The sequence below is a fragment of the Pleurodeles waltl genome, chromosome 5 (assembly GCF_031143425.1).
Source record: "Pleurodeles waltl isolate 20211129_DDA chromosome 5, aPleWal1.hap1.20221129, whole genome shotgun sequence".
Lineage (NCBI taxonomy): Eukaryota > Metazoa > Chordata > Amphibia > Caudata > Salamandridae > Pleurodeles > Pleurodeles waltl.
The window spans coordinates 632,988,574-633,013,237 of NC_090444.1; the positions used below are offsets into that span (position 1 = coordinate 632,988,574).

Genomic DNA, 24,664 nt, shown 5'->3' on the forward strand with positions numbered 1-24,664 from the left:
AGTTCCTTGATACTACTGTAACTATAACTGCTCAATTTCTATAGCTTTGTGTGTAAAATCTGAACCTATCTATAACGCCCCTGCAACCTTTGGTTTCTTAGTAAATTTCTAAGGTTTTTTAAAAATTCTATTTCCTAATTCTAACGTCCCTGTAACCTTTGTTTTTTTCATTGAATTCCTACAGTTTTTAATGCTATTTCCGAACTGAAACGTCCCTATAACTTTTGCTTTTTTTCAGTGAATGTATGTATTGATAGCATGTTTTGGCTGCAGATACACATGCAGTGCATACCTTGGCCATCTAGTGTTGGGCTCAAACTCTACAACTTGTTTTTCTTAGTCTTTTGTTGCTGATGTAGTGTCAAGACTCCTCCTCATTGAGTGTATGTGCATGATCAGTGGTTTCATCCTTAAATTGATTTTTTTCTGCCATGTGGTTCGGACGAATAGTACAGGAGCTCGGTGCATCATCAGTGCCCTGATTGTCGTCCAACTTCATCGACTGTCAATTTTTTCAAGCAAATTCCCACAAGTTATTCGACTGAGAAAGCTGGGTCGTGTTGATGAGAATGCTCGACTCCGGGTGATGGGAGGAACAAGGAAGATACTTTCTGAAAGTATCCACAATGCCTTTTCGGACCAACACGACATCTGCAACCTTTGCTTGTCAACAGAGCACAAAAAACAGGATTGCACAGCCTGCAACCTAATCAAGAACAAAAAGACTCTTCGCCCCAACACAACTGACATGTAGCACACAATATGGAGATGGACGCAGAGACCGAGTTCTCCATGGAAGAAAAATGACAGGTCGGCACTGGCAGGGAGGAAGAAGAAGGCTTTGTCACCTTGTGCAGTCCACACAACATCGCTTCTGACGACTCAAAGCATCCTGAAGAGGAGGATCAAGGCTAGTGATCACCTTTAGAACTCCTCGAGGAGCCCATGCCTATGGATCTGACTCGTTGATGAAGACCACTCCTATGCCTGTGACTACCCAGAGTGATCAGACGCTTGTATACTTAAAACCTGTAGCCTCACCACCATCCCACCACTGCCTTGGTGCATCACAGCCCATGGGCTCTGATAAGCACTGAGAGCCCACCTCAGAGTGGAGACAGGACAATAACACTGTTGATCCCAATCCGGCTCCAAGCAACAAGGAGGTGACTAACAGCCCTTGAAGCTGCAGCAGCTATTTGTGCCAATGAAGCCATCGAAGCCTGCACAGCCTTCAGTGTTGTTGAACCCATCAGCGTTGTGCTCCCCCTTTGTGCTGGAGAAGTCATTGTAGCCGAGCAGGCGGAAGCCATTACCTCCACATAAGCCAATGGTGCTCACCCAATCTTCGGTGCCAAAAAGGCATTGACGTCGAAGACAGCAACATCGAACTTTGATGCCAACAGGTGCATCAGCTACAAAAGGCACACATAAGACAAGTCACAGGTAAAAGGGATTTTTACCAAACAGATCAACAGAACTGCCACTGATTCTGATTTGGAGGCGAATATCTTTGAAAAACCTACAAGGACCTATGCAGAAAAAACAATGCAGGATGTGATTCCATTGCTATAGGAAGGCGACTTTATGGCGGAAGTCAGCCCAAAGGATGCTTGCTTTCACTTCCCCAACCATCCAGCACATCTTCATTACCTAAGGTTTGTGATAAATGGACATCCTTATCAGTAGAATGTATTGTCTTTTGGGGTGACAAAAGGACCACAAGTATTTACCAAACGTCTGGTGGTTGTGGCAGCACATTTAAGAAGACAAAACATTACTGTCTTCCCATACATAGACAGTAGGCTGTTAAAGAGTCTAAGCAGACAGATTTGTCTACAAGATACACAGACCACCATCAATCTGTTGCACAAATTCGGGTTCATAATCAATGCCACCAAAGTCCCAATTACATCTCCTCCAGATATAACTATATCTGTGAACAATTCTGAATTCTGTCACAACCAAATCATACCCCAATTCCCAAGTTTTTAATCTCTTGAAACCAACAGACTCTTTTTCTGCCATGTCATCGCCTTCCAGTCGGAACGGTGATGCATCTCTTGAGCATGATGGCTTCCTGCATCGTCATACACGCCAGGCTTCACATATGCTCATTGCAGAAGTGACTATTATCTCAGTTGCCACAAGCGGACGGCAATTTAGTGCACCTAGTGTTGCTTTCACCCAGGGTCCATCACTCATTACAATGGTGGAGCAAAGAAAATCTCCTCAAAGGCAGACCGTATATGGAACCAATTCTGCAGGTGGCTATCACAACTGATGCATCATTCACATGGTGGGGAGCACCTATGGGGGACATGACGGTCCAGTTCTTGTGGGCTTATCACCAACAGACACTGCACGTCTATCTGTTATAACTCATGGCGATTCAGTTAGCTCTGAAATTGTTAAATGCAAACATTTCCCACAAGGTTGTTCTCCTCAAAACAGACAAGAAAGACTGGCATGTATTAAATCCAGTAGCTGGCGGGCAACACACTAAACCGAAATGTCTCACTTAACAAAAGAGCTCTGGAATTGGTCTATTTCCCATCGCATCCACCTTCTAGCAGAATATCTCCCTAGAGTGAACAATTTAGCGTCAGGCATACTAAGCAGGACTCCAAAACAAGCACATGAGTGGGAACTCTACCCTTCCTCTGTATTTCCAGCATTGGGGCAAGCAAGACGTAGACCTGTTTGCCACGCAGAAAACAAATATAAAATGCCAAAACTTTGCCTCCAGGTATTATCACCCACAGTTTATGAATAATGCGCTATGGGTGAATTGGTCAGGGATATTTACCTACGCTTTGCTGCCTCTCCCACTCATTCCAAACCTTGTCAGAAAACTTAGACAGACACCTCTGAAGATGATTCTGGTAGCTCCAACATGGGCATGTCAAGCTTGGTACACAACACCTCTAGAGTTGTCCCTGGTACCTCACAAGAGGCTCCCCAACACCTATACCTTCTCACTTACAGCAACTGCAAGGTTAGACATCGCATTGCTAAACAACTTAACCTCCCAATTTGTCTCCTGAAGTCCTAGAGTTTGGGTACTTGCAGTTTTCATCTCTAGGGCCTGTTAAGCAGCTAAGTGGAAAAGATTTGTCCACTACTGTCTAGCTTTGCACATAGACCCATTTGCCCCCACAGTACAACAGCTGGTATGCTATTTATTACACTTATAAAATTGCGTTGAGCATACACTTCCATCGAACTGCATGTCGCTGCTGTTGCAGCTTACTTGCAAAACAGAAATCACCAGTCACTTATTCATATGCCAGTCATTTATTCATATGCCAGTCATTAAAGCTTTTATGGATGGGTTCAAAAGGGAAACGTCCTTAAGGACACAGACGTTTCCCACGCAAGCGTAACCACGCTTGCCTGAACAACACATGGCTTTGTCTGTGCCTTGGCCATGCATATGCATGGTTAAGGCACAGAAAAAGCCATAAATTGATTGTGAGAGGATGCAGTAGGGTAAGTGGGGATGGAGCAGGGTTGGGGAGGGGTGGATTAAGGGATTGAGATGGGTGGGGGCTCGGGCGGGCTATTTTTTTTAAGGGGTGGGAGGTTTAAGTATTTTTTTTAAGGGCTCAAGTTGGGGGGTCTGTGTATTTATAGGGGCGGGAGCGGGGGGAGCCTGGGAATTTAGCGATTAGGATGGGAGGCGGGGTAGTTAATTTTTAAAGGTGTGGGTGAAGGTTTAAGGAATGGCGGGAGGAGCGAAGAGTAGGAATGATCGGAAGAGGACACGGTGAGGTAAGTAGGGTTGGGCCAGTGTCGGTGGGTAGTTTTAGCAATGGGTGTGGATTTAGGGCTTAGGTTGGGGGAGTGTCAGGGTACTTTAGTTTTAAGGGGTGGGGTAGTCAGGGTATTTTTTGTAGGGCTTAGGGTGGGGGCGGGGTCCGGGATAGTTTACTTATTGGGGGTAGGTTTTAGGATTTAGGGCAGGTGGGGATGTTGCAGTAGTTTAGTTTTTAGAAGTGGGGGTTGGGGTAGTTTACTTCTTAGGGGCGGGTGGGGTGGTGAGGATAGGTTTTTAAAAAAATATATATTTTAGAGCTCATGGGTAGGGGGTCTCGGGTAGTTTAGTTTTATGGGGCAGGGGTGGAATGGTTGGGGTCGTTTTTTTAACAGTTCATGGTGGGTGAGGGGGTCAGGGCACTTTAGGGATTAGGGGTGAGGGTAGTTTTGGGCATTAGTGCGGGTGGGCGGTTGCATGACACACATGCCTTTACAAGGCATGCTTTTACAACACATTTTTTTTGTAAAGGCATGTGTGGTAAAGGCATGCTTGAAAACACAAAATCCCCATACATCAAATTTGGCAAGAAACTAGATTTTGGTCTCGAAAGCATGCTTTTTGTGGTTTGGTGAAAATCTGTTCAGTCATTTTTTAGGTATTCAGAAAAGAAATGTTTGTATATCTGGATGGTTGGGTCAAGGGACTCTAGCGAGAGTCCATTGAACCCAGTTTTAAAGAACAGAATGTTCTGATTGGCCCAGGGGTCTTTTTTTGCCTTGGTACAGTTTGCTCCCAGGAGAGACAGGCTTTTGCTGCAGAGCACTCTGATTGGCTGCTAGTAAAATGTAGAAAGAAGTTCCTGCCACCCATTACAGGACTCGGGGACTTAGGGCCTGATTACGATCTTGGCGGATGGGATAATCCATCACAAATGTGATGGTTGTCCTCCCTGCTGTTTTACAAGTTCTATAGGATATAATGGAATGGTAATACGGCGGACGCGATATCTGTCATGTTTATAACAAAGTATCCCATCCGCCAGGATCGTAATCAGGCCCTTAGTCTCCTGCATTTTTAATTAAAAAACATAGAAGGGAGAAGTAGGGGTACCCTGACTCCTACCTCTACACCTGGGCTCAAAAAACATTGCTGATGTTTTTGCTACGATCCTATGGGACCATAGCAAAAAAGAAAACAAATGAAGATAGCCACCCACCATTTTTATTTTCAATTATTTGGGGTGGGGGCATGAGTGCAGCCAGCCTCCTGAAGCCTATTTTAGACCCCCAGGAGCCAGCATTGACAGAAAATAGGGAAGAGGTGGTGCAGTCCCCCTCCCTGAGCCTGTAATGGCCTGGGGGACCCCATTCCCTGGTGTCAAACACTTTAATTTCAGTGGCATGGGGCATGTGGCCCCATACACTGAATCCAGTTGAGCTCTGGGGACCCCATCCCCTAGAGATTAGCAATAAGTAGAGGAGAGGGGTGGCATGAGGTCCTCCTCCCTGAACTTTACAAAGCCCCAGTGACCGCATCCCCTGGGGCCAACTCTTCAACTGTGTCTCAGGAAGCCCACTCCAAGACACAGTGGTTTTTCCCTTCCCGCAGGACCACAAGAGCAAACAGCAGCAGCTGCTCCCACTGGGCGTGAGCCAGCTAGGGGTGTTGGGGCTCCCTTCATGGACCCCAGCATTATGCTTTGTTGATACCCTGTGTCATGACCAGGGCAGCCACTTATAATGAATCAGGCCCTGAAGAATGGGGCCCCCTGGGGCCTCTAAAGGCTCAAGAGAGGGCACACACACCTCCCCTTTCCTACAATTAGATTTGGGCCTCAGGGGTGATGTTGCTGGGGTTCATTTGGTCTCTGGGAGAGAGGGGGTCCCACATGCCCTCCTCCTTTAATTTAAATGTTTTTGACTCCAGAGGATGGGGTCTTTGGGGCCTCTATTGCCCGGGAAGGAGAACCTCATGCCCCCATCCCCTAATAATTTATTTTTTGGCATTAGAGGATGGAGTCCCCGGGCCATTAGTGGTCGCTGGGGGTAAGCACCCCTTCCTCTTTTTAAAACGAGAAGGCCCTGGATGTGGGGTCCCCAAGCCCTAAAGTGGCTTGGGAAGTGGTGGTTTGCACAGATGTTCCACCAACCCCTATTGCATGAAACCGTTAAAGATCACTGTCTTGGAGGTCTTTCTGTGCTGTGCATACTTTTCAATATGGGGTTTGCAAATTTAAATGTAGGCACTGCTAGGTTATCAGTCACCATAGAAATTCTGAATTTACCTCAACTTCAGCTTGGTGCTTTTTACCTGCCCTTTATTAGCCCTGGCCTAGAGACCGCTTTACTCCATTACAAGCCACAGGTTATAATACAAAATCATAGATACAGTTATATTTATACGTACACAGATGGCCTTTGGGGCACCCCGCTTCTTTTGTTGGTCTGTTCAACATTTTCTTTCTGCCCGCCAAAAAACAGAATGGGGTCAGTGGGTCAGACAATTCAGTCACTAGCTCTTTAGTATTGTGAGTAATAGCATGCTACCTTATCAGATAACACATCAACCTAAAAAGAAGTCTTCAGGAGTAGGGTTTGTGGGACGATATTTTGCCAAATTATTTCATTTTCCATTCTTTATCCTTTTTTTAGCGTGGAGTGCAAAGCGCTCTGTCCCTGGTGTAATCTCTCTGTGGGCTTTTAACCACACCTATGTCACGCCCATCAGTTTGGTTGGTTCATGGACTTACCTTTTAAAATTCGCTTAATTAAATTAGTGAAAGGCATGCATACATCTTGCCTTTTCTGGTTTTTAGCCCTCCTCGAGCGCACCGGCCAACTACTGAAAACATACGAAGCTCTATGTTTTCCGTATGGTTTCTGGACTACTTTTTCTCTTTATTTGGTAGGCAGCGCGATCTCGCTGGGTAGTAGTAGAGCGCTTTGCATGACATCGACCCTGTTACATGGATATTTGCACTTTTTCCAGTTACATGGATTATGTTTCAGTTCGAGCCAACTTCTGTTTCCTTTTGTGTGTTTGCTTCGCGGTCATGGTGGCTGCCGGCTTGTTTATGTGAAACTGTTTTACTTTTCAGTTTAAGTGGCAAGAAAAGTCCGGTTAGGAGTTTACTACGCTAATAGCTTTAACTTGAGCGAACGCGAGACCCATTCCATTGCAAATGCTTGTGGTTTTTTGGTGGAAATCCGTTCAATAGTTTTTGAGAAATTAAAAGAAATCCAAATGTGTGTGTGTGTGTGTGTGTGTGTATATATATATATATATATATATATATATATATATATATATATATATATATATATATAGATGCGAAGGGTCTGTAAACCGCGGGCCAAATGTATTTGTGTGGGGCACGCCTGTCGCCCCCAACGCAGCTCTGGGGACCACCACCTCCCCGAAGCTATAAAAAAAAAAAGGAAAGGGGTCCGTTTTGGACCACCGAGCCCTGAGAGACTACCACCTCACCGGGGCATTGTGTGTAGGAGGAGCCCTTTGGCCAACACCAGCCACGCACGGCTGAACGCCATGTGCACCGCAAGGTTGGGTGGTTGTAGGGAGTTGGTCGCTGGGACTGCCAGGCCCTGCGGCCAGCCCTCACTGTGCATTGCCAAAGGCTGAGTGTGGCGTGGGGTTGGCTTGTTATAGGGGCTTGCCCACAACTGTAACCACCTCGTAGCTAAAACTCACTCCGTAAGGTAACTATATCTCACTCCCTCGCCATACACTGCTAATTACCCCAGATATTACAGCACTTATGACAACGGCTGTAATGTTATTAAAAATATAAATGACACATTAGCAGTCAAATTATTAAAGAAAAAAGCTGTGCATGGTGGGGCGTGAGTCATAGTTACATTAGGACGCGATTTCCAGTTACTTGAATTAACTCTAACTGCTGAATTTCTGTAGTTTTGTGTGAGTAAATTCATAACCTAACTATAACATCCCTGTATTCTTTTGTTTTTTTTTAAAGTAAATTTCCATGTTTTTTTTATTCTATTTCCGATTTCCGAACTGTAACATCCCTTTGTTTTTTTCAGTGAAAAAGACAATTTTATATATATATATATATATATATATATGTGTGTGTGTGTGTATATATGTGTGTATATATATATCAGCATTTATTTTCCTTCAAAATTGTTTAAGGTTGCAGTTGAAATATGTGTAGTACAAGTTCAGTACAGCATGTACAGGTCTGTAAATGAAGGATCATCAATAATCTAACTCACTTATTTGACTCTGATAGTGCTGACTAGAAGTTGTGCTAAGCCATGCACAATCTTGTCATCAAAGATGTAATTTCAGGTGTTGCAGTGATATTATCAATGATGTCATAGAACATGTCACAAATTATGTAACTTGGGAAGGAACTAGCTGAGTATGGTGAGGGCGCGAGTTAGAGCAACTTTAGGGCACGAGGGACAGTTAGCGATAACAATAGCAGGTGAATTTCAGTATTTTTTTATTTTAAAATGTTACATTGGCTCTGAAAGTTTCACCTAACTAATGTTGCTTTAACCTCTGTTTGTACTGCAAATTTCTAGGTTAAAAAAAAAAAAAAAAAAGTAAAGTAATATTTTATTAACATACGTAAAGCCAACACCCAACCATGCATTGCCTTCGGCAGTACGGTTGGCCACGGGGTCTGGCGAGCAGTCCACCTCCCTGCCCCTCTACGCGCCCTAAGAACCCCACCCACCTGCTCTCCACCTTTTTGCCAGTCTCTTCCAAATGCTTAGTCAGAACACTCATTGGCACCAGTATCAAGGTACACATCATTCACTTGTTGATTATTTGAAGAAAAAAAAAAGTTTTTTAAGTTTTACCCTTTTTATGGATTTACATATCTAGTTAGAGGCGTGTTATATTACCGTGAATGACACCATCCAAACATTTTCAAAATTGCATGTTCAGGTGCAAGTCTCTAGGCTTTTTCTTTGCCTCATCGACTGTTACTATGATTGTTTTAAGTTCCACCTAGAGAAACCAGACAGTTTGTGCTCATGACATGTAATTAAATCTGCATTGTAATAGAATTTACCACACCTTGGATACTGATTGCTCGTCTAAATGCATTCCACAACAGGATGAGATCCGTTTGGCTGTATGCGATCAGAGGGATTCTCATACACCACCCAGTTTCTATTTGTCTGTTTATTACTCTGTCTCCCAAAGTCAGTAAACTGGGTATGTTTCTAGATGCGCATGTTGCCGGAACACTAAATGTGGTCATGGGTAAAAGTCTTTCTCCTTCAGCTTTACAGTCTACCAAGAAACATTCACTTTCTCTCCAAGCCTTAAAAAAACACTTTCTTTTTTGCGGGTGCTCCTCCTCATTTAGCCAGTTTGCTGTATTGCCTTCTGTCTGCTTCTTTCAATAGACCACAGACCTCCAATTACCTCATTCTCAGTGGTGTAGTAAATGTAAAATTAGGTGCTTGTGCTTAGTTTTACAAATATGTTGTGGACAAATTGCTATTGATCCTTGATTTGTATATGCACATAGGCCATTTCTGCACTTTATTCTACTTTCCACTGTGTAAAAATAGAAAACGTAGCTAGTGCTGTCCATACTCTCCCCATTTGTGTCCTATTTGACCAAGGCAAGCAGAATTAGGTCTTAAGTATTTATATTGTCTGACCTATGTGCTGCGTGGCTATGTTTGTGATAGACAATGTAAACGGCACATACGGGTCTTTGTTTCTTACTTTCGTAACTAACAATTTGTTTCATTTGGCTTGTAAGGTATACAGATTATTAGCTATGGAAGCGATCAGTTTACAGAACAGAAAGCCCTGCCCATTGATCCCTCTCCAATTATTTATAACTTTCAATGACAAGAGGTTTATTTTTTTACTATCTCCACTTCTCTATTAGTTTTACACTATTAATTGACTGGCTAGCAACACAATGCTCTCCGTAATTTATACAGATTTCTCTTTTATGCCTCTCTTCACCCGACCATTCTGCCGAATTGGAAAAATAGTGCATCACTAATTTACAAGGTCTAAGATCGTGGTGGTCATACTCTGAAATCGCCAATGCCTATTGCCCTCAACACAAACTGTTCATAATAAGTTAGACATGCTGGATTTGTCGTAAAGTTTCATAATAAACTCCATTGAATTTATAGAGTCAATCATAACTTTTCCCAGTGAACCAATAAGGCAGATAGCTTTTACCATTCACTTGTCACCAAATCAGCACAGGCCTATTCAAGTGCACATAAACTGGCAACTATCCTGCTTACAGTTAAAAAATTAAAATGATGTTGAAAGATACAGTTTGTAAATTAATATACAAACACTGTCAGTAGTCAGTAAAAACACGCATCATAGTGAAAACCACCAGTCTGTCAGAGTGGATGGCCAGTCACAAAGCCCTTGCGGATACAATAGTATTTGAGATGACATATAATAAAATTCTGCCTAATGGCTGTAACGCAATGTGATAGCACCTCACTGTTAAAGGCCTATTGGCTTTCTACAAATGCTTTTCACAATAAATAAGCTAGACCCACTGCCTTTGTCATAACTTTTCATAATAAGCAGATGAAACAAACATAACTTTTTTGTCATGTGCACTAGTTAGGCCTATATAGCTTGTCACAATAACAAACTTAGGCATACTGTTTTGGGCATACGCTTGCCCACAAGGCAACTATCATGCACAATCATACACGTTCAAAGGTTAACAAAGTTAAAGTTGGCTACGCAAATTACTATCTCTCCTAAGCAGTCTCAGTAATGATTTTCACACAGCAAATCTTTTGTATTGTTTGTCATAGGGGATAACCAGAACCCTTGCCTACTACAGTACTCAGTGAGACTCCATGTAAAAAAAATCCTTCTCCTCAGGCTTTCATACAGAGTAAAAACAATCCACCTTTAAATGAATCAATGGCATGCTTTTCACAATAATTATCTCAGGCCAACTGCCTTCATTGTAACATTTCATGATAAATCGATCTGGGCTCTAGCCATAATTTTGGATTGCCACCATAACCAATTCAGTCCTGCTGTATTGAGTACAAGCTTTGCCACAAGCCAAAAAATGCATGTAGGGTTTTCAGTGGAGACACACAACTTTGGCCCAATCACATCCTGTACTCAGGGACTCAAACTGTGGGAGACGTCTAAACCTCCCTCTCTCTGAAGTACTTTGAAAGCTCTTTTTGGTTGATCGCATAAGATCTGGTGACAGCTGCATTGTCAAGTCAGACCTAAAATGCTTGTAGATTAAAAGTAACACAGTGCATCCCGTACTGCTCTCAAACATTCAACTGTACTCTGAAGTTCAAAGTTAATGTTAGAAAGGGAAGAGCATTTTGTTGCGACTGGAAAACAGCAATCCATGAATGCCTTCCTTTCATCCGCGCTGCTGCCAGGACAAAAGCAAACACTGTAAGTGATGTACTTTTTAAGACAATTTAGCAGCATTACAGTGGCATGTCCGTGCCCCTAAAAGGTCAAGTTCCATCTCATTGTAAGGTTGATAGTGAATGCGTTTTAGTGGGCCTTATGTTGGCTACCTTACTGCTGCTCAGGCAGATGACTGAACAAATAATATAAGCACAACTAGTTGGAGGAGAAGCATTTTTTCTGTGGAAACACACACTTCTGACCAATCAAAACGAGTACCACTGCCCACCAGCATGTAGACAGAACCAAATCCCATCTCTGCAGTACGCTCTTTTTGACATTGATCACACGAGTTCTGGCAATGGCTGCGCTGCAGTTTATATACATTACGAAATAAATGTTTGATAAGTTATATACTTTTTGATGAACCCGTTTAGAACACTTATCAACTGAATCATTCCATTTAGATGAACGATTGAAAATGTGAGTACTTCCACTGAAATGCTTCTCAGGGGTGTGGAATTTATTAAAATATCTACTTGTCCAGGGGACAGGTTGCTTCTCAAATCTACTTGTCCTGTATAAAGATCTACTTGTCCCTTTGGTGCCATGTAGTGTGGCGCCAAATATGGCAGCAATCTCATTATGTAAGAGCTCTGATAATAGCCTCTCTGATTATGCCAGGGCTACTACCACAGTAGGGCTTATATACATGCACTTTCAATCCCTACTGTAGCAATTTCCTTATTTTGCCACCTTTCTGCAGATCTGCATACTGGGGCTGGAGGAAGCAGTAAGCAATAGTTCCAGGGCTGGAATGCGTTTGAGTCTGCAAACCTACTAACCTGCATATTTTAAAGATTTTCACCAGCTTCTCTCTAATATTTTCCCATAATAAGAAAGGTTGGACATTTACTCCTGACAATGGCAGAATTAGAACTTCTTCCAGGGTTGAGAAGAAAGTGGCTGGAGGGAAAATGAACTTGCAAATGCTCAATAGATTTTCACATGAGCAAATCTACACATGCGTATTTACCCATGCTAAAATACAGTTCACAAATATTTTATATGGGTACGACATATACCATGGGGTGCACTTTTGCGACTTTCTTTAAGAATTTGGGGCCACATGTAGGTAGGTTCAGATTTGAGACTCGCAATTTGCGAGTCGCAAATCCGAATGTAGGATGGTGTCCCTGACACCATCTGTGATTCGCAAGGGCTTCGCAAATGCCCACCTCATGAATAATCATGAGGTGGGTCGCAATTTGCGACCCCCTTGCGAATGGCGGCCCTCACAGCGATGGTGGCCTGCTGGAGACAGCAGACCACCATGTCTGTGACTGCTTTCCAATAAAGCAGTTTTTTTTTGTAATGCAGCCCGTTTCCTTAAAGGAAAACGAGATACATTACAAAAACGAAAAATGAAACGTTTTCGTTTTTTCAGAGCAGGCAGTGGTCCACAGGACCACTGCCTGCTCTGAATTTTTTTTACAGTGACATTCACAATGGGGAAGGGGTCCCATGGGGGCCCCTTCCCTTTTGCGAAAGTGTTAGCACCCATTTGAAATGGGTGCAAACTGCGATTGGTTTGCGCCCGCGTTCGCAAAACAAGCCTACATTGCACTGCGAGTCGCAATTAGGAAGGGAACACCCCTTCCTAATTGCGAGTCGCAAAACTGGGTTTGTGCATCGCAATGTGCTTTTTGCACGTCGCAAACAGCGAAAGTCGCTGTTTGCGACATGCAAAAAGCTACCTACATGTGGGTCTTGGTCCCTAATTAGGTCTGGTGTTAACAAAGACATTTTGTTTTTATTAAACTTCTATTTCTCTCTCTTTCGGCTGGCTTTACTGTGAGTGATCGCATTCTGCTTTTCCACAAGGAGCATATTGGCACACAAAGTAGTTTTGTTCAGTGTCAGGAACTACAGTGGCAATCAGTGACGTAACGAAACTGGAGGGTGCCCCTTTGCAGAGAACATGGAGGAGCCCCCTCTCCAGACTCACTCAGGGCAGGTGCTGTGCTGAAGGGGCCCCCTGGAGGGCAGCTGCGGGGCCTTTGTTATGCCACTGGTGGCAACGTGAGATTTTAGAGTTCAAAAACGTTTTGGTTTTTTTTTGCCAGTGTTTGTTACAATGTTGAGGGCCTGGTAGCTCCCACAACAATAAAGTGTTACAAAAGCCATGTCAAAACAAGACACGCATTGATGAAACTAAAAGACTTATAAAAAATATGTCAGATCAGTTGGCTTTGTCAGTGTTTGTTTACTTTCATGCTTCCCATAATCGTGTTGAAAATGGTTACACTGATTTTCCATTAGAAATATTTTTGGGAAATACTAGCGTGCATCAAAACATTTTACGAAATGTCACTTCATTTGCATCTAATCAGAGAGCATTCTGGGAGCATTACACTTAGCCTCATAGCAAAAACTTTTCAAACATGTGTATACACGTTTTTTGTTTTTTTTTGTACTGGAACCAACGTCAGTAGTGAAGTGTGACCTTAAAACATTTATTTACAGCACTCACCCTAATAATGAAGGCTTTCAAATAATGAACCATAAATACAAGTTCGAACAGAATTATCTTTTGGAAACACATTACCTCAACTGCAGAGAGTTCCACTCTCTGTAAACAGGCAGCCAAAGGGTTTGTGCCGCAGAGGGTTGGGCCTACTTGTCCCAAGGACAAAGTAAACATAAAAACTTGTTGCCCTTGACCCCAAACAAGATGTCCCGGGCGTCGGGCGATAGGAATTCCACATCCCTGCTTCTACAGAATTCCACCCTGTGATAGAAGGCACATGGACCTTACTTCAGAGCATGCACTTCCCCTAAAATGCACACTTTCCTGACTGTCCCACTAGACGCACAGCGATGTACTGTCCTACTGGCCCTATCCAGCTAAGCTTGCAGTTGCTCTGTGCATCAAAGCAGTAAATTAATAGAACATTTTACTGCGATTTGTGCCCCTGCTGCCTGGTGACATAACTCTAGTGTAATTCGGTTTGAGATTCTAAATATTATAATTGGTAGTAGAAAAGTTGAGTAACAAGAGGATCATTGTGTTGCTGGATAGTGTGATGTGGCCGAAGTCGAGATCCCCTGCTGGATGCTGGCGTTTTACTCCGAAATCTGTGTTTTTCCAGGAATAGCAGTAAACCATTCCCGAAACACAGTGAAGGGGGCTGGTTGTCTCGCCGGCATCTTAAATCCAAAATTGAAAACTTGTACTCTGAATGGTTTTCGTTGATTTTATTGTCGTGAGCCGTGCTGCTATTGATAATCTGAAGTTTGGTCTTGTTTTCAGTCAAACAGTAAATGACTTGGCTATTCAGTTGAGTTGTTTTATTCTCTTCCAGTTCAAGGCATCTTGATTTATAACTAATAAGATGTCTTCTACCCTTGCAGCAACATTGATCGCATAGCTTACCTGCATGTTAATTAGCGTTCGGCTGGGAGCACCTGGTTTGGGGGAGGTCGTCCTGCAGCTTTAAGGTTGGAAAAGGATTGAATCACAGTGGAGTGGTGGGTGCTTAGAAATCAGTGAGGCTGAAGTGGTAGTCTCTGTTTAATATATTGCGCTGGGAGGTCCCAGGGATTTAAGCCTACTCTAACACGTCTGATTGCTGTCTCTTCCTCAGGCAGCCACATAGGACGCAACATGCTTCTAGTGAAAACCTGGGATCTGAAAACTTGGGATCGGAACCAGAGGACTTTTCAGATGAAGCTAGTGCAGAAACGTTCTACGGCACCTCTCCTCCCAGCAATCCCCGACAGATGAAACGTATGTCTACAAAGCACCAGAGGACTAACATAGGGAAACAGGCCAGCCGCTCCACCATCAAAGGTGCGTAACTACTGAAGGCTCCTGTAAAACAGTCTTGGAATGGTATGTTTTGCTGTGGCTACTGATCACCTTTAAATGGACTTCAGTCCTCTTAGTGCAGGCAAGACCCGAAATCGCTCCTTCCCCCTGCTCATTCACAACTAAAACATTGAATAGCCTTTCCTACTTCTGGCTTCTTCCTCAGAATACCTGCTAAGATAATCGGTGTTCTAACTTTTGAAGCTTCCTTTAAAACGGTATCTGATGTAGGTAGTCTTAGTTCTATAAATGTCCTAGAATTCTGAGGAGATGCCTAACAATATGCACAAATATTCGAAGACAGTGGAATTTAATATTCTAACTCTGCTCTCGAATATGAAGGGAAAATATATTTTGTGTATCTTGTTTAGTCTCTGCCAACAGTGAGAGTGAATATGCAGGAAGAAGAATGCTCATACTGCATCTGCATGCTTCAGAGAGGTGGTAGGGTATGGAAAGATGAGCAGCATCAACAGGAACATCGACTTTAAAACCTGTGTCTAACCCATACTTTTTAATGACAACCAGGTAATTCTGGTATTAATAACATCTATTATTTTTAGCAGCCAGAGTCCATTCCAGCTGTTGAGAGCACATATGTGCATGGCCCAATCCAATGAAACTGTCGAGTTTCTTCTGAGGTAGGGCCCTTAGAAAGAAAACACACCTTCCTTTCAGATAGAAATAAAACCCTCTCGGTGACAATTGTCAGACTCCATGGAAAAGGAGATTTCAAATTAATGGGTTAAGAAATATAGTTTCACCAGCCCTCTGATCCGAAATCATTATCCCCATGGCAGATTGGAGCCTGAATTTTTAAAAGTATTTTCTAAAAGCAAACTGTGTTAAGTTTGGAATATTGTATGCCCTTGATAGGTTGGGGATGTGCAAACGCATTGTATTGGTTAGTGAGTTCCTTTGTATTAGGCATTTTCTGAGTTGAAGTCCAGTATGCAAATGTTTTAGAGCAATATATAAGATTGAAAGAAAGATAATGCAAGGGCAACTGACTACCAGGCTAAGCAATCTCACATCTAGATGCATTCTTGAGTATGAGTTGGAGGTAGGTTGGGAACTACAAGACTGTGAAGCTGACATGAGGGGAATGTGAGAGGAGACGTAATGTATGGGGAAGCTCCAGGACCACCCTATAACCTCTGAAGTTTCTCCTGACGCTTGTGGACTACGCAAGTCATAAATATGTCCAGTGATGTGAAGAATTGTGAGCAGTGGGGTTGATCACCTCTCGAGTGCAGACTCCAGGTGATCGCACTCCTTTTTGCCACACCATTGCATTGGAAATCGTCTCAGTTTCATGAGGAAGCTAGGCTGGAATCTGGGAAATAGGGTAACATCTCGAAAAAGCTGTAGGTGACAACAATGAGGAGTTTACAGTGTCACTGACTGGTGAAGACTCCAGCTTATAAATCGTAGTTGGTGTGGCTGGGAGAGGATGAGGACCATCATACAGACACATACTGGACCTTTATGTTCATAAACCTTTCTCCTAACACCCTGTCGAATGACGAAAGAACAATACTTGAATCGATTTAATAACTAGTCTCATAAAATAGATTTGTTAAAATATTTATTCTTTGTTTTCTACATTGCCTGTATTGTACGGGCATCTCATTTAAATTTTTAAAAAATCCTGAAAATAACGAAAATGCAAATCAAATGAGGAGATTGCGAAGGGATGTGGTTAAATTCTTATTGCTAGAAAACACAATCATAACATTTATATGACCAAGTATTTTAATTGAAATGTCCTTCTACATGGTACAGTGATTTAATTAATGCGTTCTGCATATATGCTTGATATATTATGTAGAAGAAATATGTCTTATGTCCCACAATATTTCTTCTGTTGATTACTTGATGCCATTATTGAAATGACAGTAAGTGAGGATTTTCCCCAAAGACTGTGGCCCTGACACGAAGAGGTGAGCACTCATAATACAAGAGGGAAGCAGTGGTATGGGTCCTTGTATTGCAGAAAAACACAGGACTGTGGTTGTTGATAACACAGGACGAACGTGGAGGCGGACGTTTTTATTACAGGAGTACAAATGTTGCAAAAGGGGAGGCACACTTCCACAGATGTGGTACGAATGAGAGTATAGAGACGATTAGATGGGGAGTGAATAATTTGGGCCGACTGCCCCAGGATTGCCTGTTAACAGTAAACTTTAATTGTAGCAGGACTTATGTGAATTGAGTGAACTCCTCCTTACTTTGTTAGCATGCCTAATGATTTACATATGCATATAGGTTCTGATTTCTTTCTAGAGTTAGGAGTTACAATTGCACAGCATTATATAGAAACCCACAACGGGGCTTCTTATTAACTATTTAATTAGGAAATTAAAAACATTAGAAATATGGACAAAAATAGTCCTCAAGTGGCAAAGGACATAAATTAGTGATGTCAGAATAGAGCTCCAGATGCAGCTTTTTCTACCTATTACTGTCGCCCCTTTCTTCTTTGAGGGATAACTAAACATGGCCCAAGGTGGGTAGTAATGCACTTGGTAAACATACATTTACAACCCCCCCCCCCCCCCCCCAAAAAAAAAGTTTTCATGAAATAAAAAACTATTCAGATGTCCAGGTTTATTTTTTCAACACTGACGTATCATTTGTTTTTCCTTCCTCAAGAGAAGAGGCAAGCATCAAAGTCGATTGATCATTTCTGATTAATGGTTTGTGCCTCGCCCTTCAGGGCTCTGATGCACTATGTCTGCTTTGATGCACGATGTCTCCTTCGGATGAGACCCTTCCTGGGGCACCTGTATGACCTGTGGACGCGGTTCTTAGGTGAATCAGCGAATCTGTTTATCCTGAAATGTTGCTAATTTTCAGAAGTACTAGGTGCTTAATGGTAGTCTGTTGTACGGACTATTCATAGAATTCTCTCAACAACCGCTAGTGACAGATGCTTCCCTCCAGAGTTGGAGGAATCTCACCAGTGGGTGTAGCATAAAATAACACTGAGAAAAGTCGCCCTTTCTTTAGTCACAGATGGTTGCGAAATTTATGCGCAGTCTATGGTAAGCTTTCTTTTGTTTTTCAGTTGTTTACATTGGGACGTATTCAGGGTATCTTTCCGAAGTTCTTTGATATTTTTATATGAAGCGAGCTATTTTACATATTTTGTTTCGATAAACTGTTGCTAATAGAGCCCCCACCAATATGACTTGGTAGGGCTAAGTATTTGACACCGTTTCATTGCTTATGAGATTTTTGATGGAAAAAATGCTACTGTAAGAAAGCATTAGACCAATTTATTTGTATTTCGCCCCAGTTTTGATAATTAGAAGACAATGTGTAGTTCTGAATGTTTGTGTAAAATACTGGATTTTGTCATGTAAAGTCAGATGGCTCTCTGAACAATCAGTTTATTGAAAGGACCTCTGTAAAATAGTTTAGAATATGACACTAACGTTCATAATGGGTCAAGAAGAAGCCCCATGTGACTACTGAAGATATTCACTATGAATAATCACTGGTTTAGATCACAAACGGTTTCTTCCTCAGCATACCTCTCCCCTAAATTCACAAACATGCTTGAATTAAAATATCAGACACTGAAAAAAATTGAAAGGGAATGTCCGAGAAGTGCGAAACCTCATTGGCACAGATTTTTTAGCAGCTCTTGTCCGACCTCAGAATTAGCCCTTTCATTGGTCTCAAGTTCGGAATGCTTACAAAAAACTCTCAGCTCATTTAAGAACTTTGCTATTTACTTCCAGTTAACTGCCCGCTAATGCATTTTATGCTTGCAGGATACGTAACATATGTCCGGGACCAGGTAGACCGAGAATCATTTGGTTACTGTAGCATCTATAATATGATAGAGGTGCAAGTGGAGATCATGATAATGTATGGAGGCTACCAAACCTAGATATTGCATAATTGTGTTCTAGGCTGCTTATCTGCCACAACAACACGTAGCTCTAGTGAATAGAACATGACCGGAAATCCATAGTTGGAGATTTGCAACGTTTTCATAATTTGCAACATTTAGTAGTTATGATGGAAGCTTCAAAAGCTTGCTTGAAGAAGAGCTTTTTTTTTTTGATTCCCCATATTGAGAGTTTATGACGGTCACATAATGGCTTACCAGCCCTGCAGTGATTGGACCATATTTTGACTTGTGCTTCCTAAACGTGCAGCCCTTTATTTGTTCTCTAATTTGAACAGACAATTCAGTTTTGCCCAAACAAACCCACAAGTTTGCACTGTGCGTGAGAGAAGACGAGAGTCCTCTTCACACAGCACTATTGACTCCATCCATCTTTGTAGGAAAAATACTGCTATCTAGTTTGTGCTTCCCCTACTTTTTCCCTTCCAAATGCCAGGGCCTTTCTTAGGTGAATTCCTCCACGAGTAGACTTGCCTTGCAGGAGTGTATAATGTTGTGTATATCCGACAGGAGTTCACTACCAAAAATGCTGCATTTTGATTGGCTCCTACCTGATTTCTATCTGCCCAGGAGATTTATTGCTAGTACCCGAGACAAGACTTGCGATTTTATCAACTCACAAGTAGTTCTCATTTCTACTGCTTCCAGTTCTTGAAGTAAATGAGCACCCGAAAACATTCCTTTCTGCAAGTTTGTATTATATATTTTAAGTGTTCCCATTCTATGAAAATTGGGCAGACCCATGACATTGCTCACCGTAGTTTAGAATTGGCTCCTCACATTTGTCTGATTTACCACGGTTCTTTTAAAAAATATATATTTTAATTAATTACTTTAAAAAATACTCATAAGGTTTACAGAGAAACAGTTGTATAAACAACAAGTATGGATTTTTAAATGTGTTAGTTATTTCCTCATGTTTAATTCAGTAAACAATATTTTAAAGCCAGTGCACGTTTTTGCAAGGAGATGCAATTACTGAAAAAAGTATGTGGGAGAAGTAAAAAGGAAAATGAAATGTCCGTACAACTTCTCATTTAAAGAACCTCACTACCAAGAGGTGCTCAAATTATTATACGTGTGAGATCTGTGTGCAAGCACCTCCCCCTATCTCAAACAATACTCCAGTGCATTTAAATTGGACTTTAGGCAGACTTGTGTGCCTACTGGAATGTTACTATTTTAATATTAAGAAGATATTAATCAACACAGAGAACGGATAGTCTGGGGAAAACAGATATGGAAAGGGGATAGTGGACTCGGCTGGGAATTTATTTCATGGCAATATGTACTGTGAATGACTTTAACCCATACGCCCACTCATGTTTTCATTAAACAGCTGCTTTAATATCTGCATTAACCCACTAATGCTAATTTACTTCCCTGCTCCATTGTAAAGGCTTTAGAATCAGGACCTAATATTCGAGCAGTACGGCATCCCCAAGTGCCTCACTTTTTCCATGAATATGAAATGTTAGCGCTGTAGTTGTTTGTCACAGCTCTCCAGTGAAGCTGACATAGAACACTTGGCATCTGCTGACAGAGTATGCTGCTATTAGAAGTATGTTTCACTCTGGCCTCCAGACTTTCTTTTTTATGTGGATGATGTAACTATTTAAGAATTTATCGAAAATGTTCCATCATTTTAGCTTCTGGCACTCCTAGCAGAATTCCAATGAGAAACTTGCGAGAGAAAAGTGTTCTGCCCTAAAAATGATTTGTGGGATCCTAGGGGACGCTGAGCATTTTCCACATGGTGAAATCACCTTAGAACTCACTGCAATCACTAAAATTATTATAGCACCACTAACAATTTAGATCGTGAGTAAAATCTGTTATCACCCTATCTGTATGCATACAGTGCCAGTGTTATCCAGAGGGGCTGGCATTCTCAGGTAGTTAGTGACCAGAGTGGAAGAGGGCCCTTTGCTTCGCTTCTAGCCCTCTTTAGGGTTTCTATGCGCTCAGTAAATACATGCAATAAAGTGAGGAACTTGATTGAAAACCATAGCTGTGTAGCACCATCAGATGTGCACATATACACCTTCATTATTAAAATGTATTCCTTTATCTGCCTGTGCTAGGCGAATTCACAGCTGTTGACCTGTCCTGACTGACTAAATACTGTTAACATAGTCTTATACCTACACATTCTCGAATTTAAAAGGTCAAATCCTAGCTAATGCAGATCTGCATTCCGATAAAATCAGTTGCCTTCAGCCTTGGAACCCTGTAGGAACCACATGTGCCCCCTGTTGCACAGCCTTACATTCGCTAGAGGATGTTGCTCAATGTATCATTCATTATTTGATATGAATATCGGTGTTAAAGTTTTCTCAATCCAACAGAGATTCTTTTTTTTTTCTTGCATTGAAAAAAATTATGACATATTGGTGCTTAAAAAACATTGCCCCAATGCATTTGCAACAGCTTTCATTCAAGAAAACGGCTGCATATAAATTGGACGTTAATTCCGCTGAAGACAGTAAATCCATGAAATGCATTGAATATTTTAGTGTGGTAGTTCAGTGTGCTTTTGAGATATCAAATAGCCCCTCGTGCATGGCAATGCAATAATCGCACAAGCGCAGCTATGATACACCAAACATCCAATATCACAGAGGGAGAGAGTTATGCTCGGCCGGGTTTAGCCAAAGCCCAGCCAATGTAGAGTTTAAAGAATTGGTAAAAACAGGATTCAGACAGACATGCTGTCACGCCAGGCCCAAAAAGGAAAAGTCAAATGATCGTACTGAAAAGGAGTGGTGTTGGTGTCAGGGCAAAGTAGCAGTATCCTGTTGATTCACGGTCAGCCCCGGCAACCCAAAAGTTGTTGAAGAGGACGTCACCGGAATAGGCACTCGTGGCCAGCGAAGGAGACAACTGCGTTTACTGGTTGGGGATTTTGTCTCCCAGTTGTAATCTGCGTTGAAGTGCTGCCTGTAATTCTCCTGCCTCACTAGTGCCAGCTGCGAAGGGAGTCACAGTGAGTCAGGTTTTTTCAGAGGAAAGCTTTGATTGGGGAAAGTAAATGAGGTTTCGAGACTGAATGAAAGGCTCTGTCAGTTCTTCAGTTTGAAAGTCTTGAGTCGGAAGCACACAAGTGTTTCACAGTGCAAGTACCGAATTAGAGAAAGTGAGTGAGGCTGTTGAGTAAATGAGGTTACAGCTCGGTTCTCAGATTGATTGGAATGACCAGGCAGCTGTGTTCCAGGGCTTCAAGCCCACATGTTAAGCACGAATGAACAAAGACCAAACATTAAAAACACAGCAGACTCTGAATCAGCCTTTTTCTGCGTGTTATTTGTTATGTCAGTCCCATGGCACTACATAGCATTCTATTAGTTATTGCGTTACATACAATTGGCATGAATTGTTTGAAGTCAGATGCAGATGTCCAGTTACAAATTATCTCTCCATTTGCTATTTGACAAGAGTGTTTTTTTTGATTGGATATTATCTTCCCCAGTTTGGTTAAGCCTCATAAGTTGTATTTAGCAGTTGTGGTCACACCTGCATTGCGTGAACTGTGTCAGCACTGGATTAGGGTGGCACTTTTTTTAAGTGACTCCAAGGTCCCAAATCTCTTCCACCTTTGCTGCACGTGTTGGCAATTCCTTAGTGGATCCAGTACCAGTTCAAGAACCAGTGCTTTAAGCACGTCTACCAGACATAAAGACTCTTAGCTTTTTAGGAAATATGCTTGTAGCCTTGCCTAACTACAGGTATATTTCAGTGGACTTTTTTTGGTCCGGGGTCAGAGTCTTTGAGCTCTGCCCATAGCTTTCAACCAAATGCTGGCAAAGTTCTCTCTTACAAAAAAATCAAAATAACAAGAGTGCATTGCATTGGTGCGTCCCTAGGAGAACGTGGTGAGGGTTCCAGGAGACTCCCCTATGTCATAGATATCCGTAGGCTGCATGTGGTGACTCTTGAAACTTGGGGCCTTCATTATACCTCTGGTGCATTCTATGAATGTTCTGCATGCTTACATATTTGATTTATGTCTTGGTACATTGTGTAGTGCCCAGGTTAATAATAAACCATCTGGTGTGTTGGGAGACACAATGTTTATTGGACGATTTCTCAGTCTACTGCAGAATTTGTTTTGTACTATTTAAGATCTTGTTTGGAAATGAGGCATTTTTGGTCCTGTAATGTTTTTTGTGTGACTTTCGGTAGAATATATTTTCAACTGACAGGTATTGTTAAGGTTGATCATGTACTAGATTGTTATTAGTATTTAAAGAAACAAATAAGCAATCAGGGGTGTGGAACTTAACAAAATATCTACTTTTCCATGGGACAGGCTGCGGCATAAATCTACTTGTCCTGTAAAAGTTCCCACATGGCCCTCTGGTGCCAATTAGTGCAGCGACAAATTATGGCAGCAATTTCATTGTATAATAGCTTATCTGATTATGCCAGATTATGCTCATACTATAGTACGGTTTGAATACTAGCAACTTCTTTCTTTTGCCATCATTCCACAGATCACATACTGGGGTTAGATGTAGCGGTGAGCAATAGTTCTGGGGATGGAATGCCCGTTTGAATCTTTGCAAACCTATCAACTTGCATAATTTAGGCATTTCACCAGCTCTTCTCGGATCTTTTCCCATACTGAGAAAGGTTGGATATTTACTCCTAACAATGGAGAAGTAAAACCTCTTCCAGGGTTTGGGGGGGGGGGAGAGTGGATGGAGGAAAGTAATCTTGTAAACCCCCAACAGATAGCCACATGAGCAAATCTATTCATACATATTTGCTTGTGCTAAGATGCAGTTCAGAGAAGTTCTAGGACTATGATTTCCTGGCCTACTTCTGTAAATTCATGAACCCATAAATCTGCTCCATTGCAAGTAACATGGGTGCACTTTTGTGACTTTCTTTAAGAATTGGGCCCCTTATTAGATGTGACGTTAACCAAGACCATGTCTTTTTAATAAAATTCTATCTATCTATCTATCTATCTATCTATCTATCTATCTATCTATCTATCTATCTATCTATCTGTAAATTGGCTGGCTTCACTGTGAGTGACAGAATTCTGCTCTTTTACAAGGAGCATATCTGCACACAAAGTAGTTTTGTTCAGTGCCAGGGACTGCTGAGCAGTGTGTGAGACCAAAAAAATAATTTTCCCTTTGGCCAATGTTTGTTATAATGTTTTGGGCCCAGCGGCTCCCACAACAGTAGAGTTTTACAACAATAAAAATGTCAAAAAAAGTCACATATTAACAAACCCAAAAGGCTGACCACCAATGGCAGACATATTGGTTTTGGCAAAGCTTGTTGATTTGTGTGTTTCACTTAATCTCATTAAGATTGGTTACATTGATTTTCCATTACGAATATTTTAACATTCATCAGCACATTTTACTAAATGATGCTTTGATGAAATGGTACCTGAAATTCACAGTAGTTTAGCAAAACCATTTTTTCCCTAGTTGCGTGTTTTTTGTGAACATTTTATTTTGAAAGCAAAGAATCAAACTTGCTTTTAAGTATTTTCAAATATTTGCATCTGATCAGAAAGCATTCCGGGAGCATCATACTCAACTTCATAATGTTAAACTTTCCAAAAGTCTGTAAACATTTTTATAATGGGAACCACTCACAGGAGTGCAGTCGGAGCTTACAACAATTATTTCATGTGCTCATCCTAATAATAAAAGCTTTGCATTAATGAACCCTTAATGAGCATAAAAGCTTGAGCAAC

General features: G+C 41.8%; 1 protein-coding gene across 6 annotated transcripts in view; it reads left to right on the forward strand.

Annotated features, from left to right (window-relative positions):
• Positions 1–24,664, forward strand: part of MAP3K4 (mitogen-activated protein kinase kinase kinase 4) — a 379,054-nt gene that overhangs the window by 111,271 nt on the left and 243,119 nt on the right. For 5 of the 6 annotated variants that reach the window (XM_069234493.1, XM_069234494.1, XM_069234496.1 and 2 more), the window contains one exon: positions 14,794–14,999. The exons of the other annotated variant lie outside the window; for it this stretch is intronic. In XM_069234493.1, the coding sequence (XP_069090594.1) occupies positions 14,794–14,999 (206 nt within the window). The remainder of the gene's footprint in view (positions 1–14,793; positions 15,000–24,664) is intronic. 6 annotated transcript variants of the gene reach the window in all.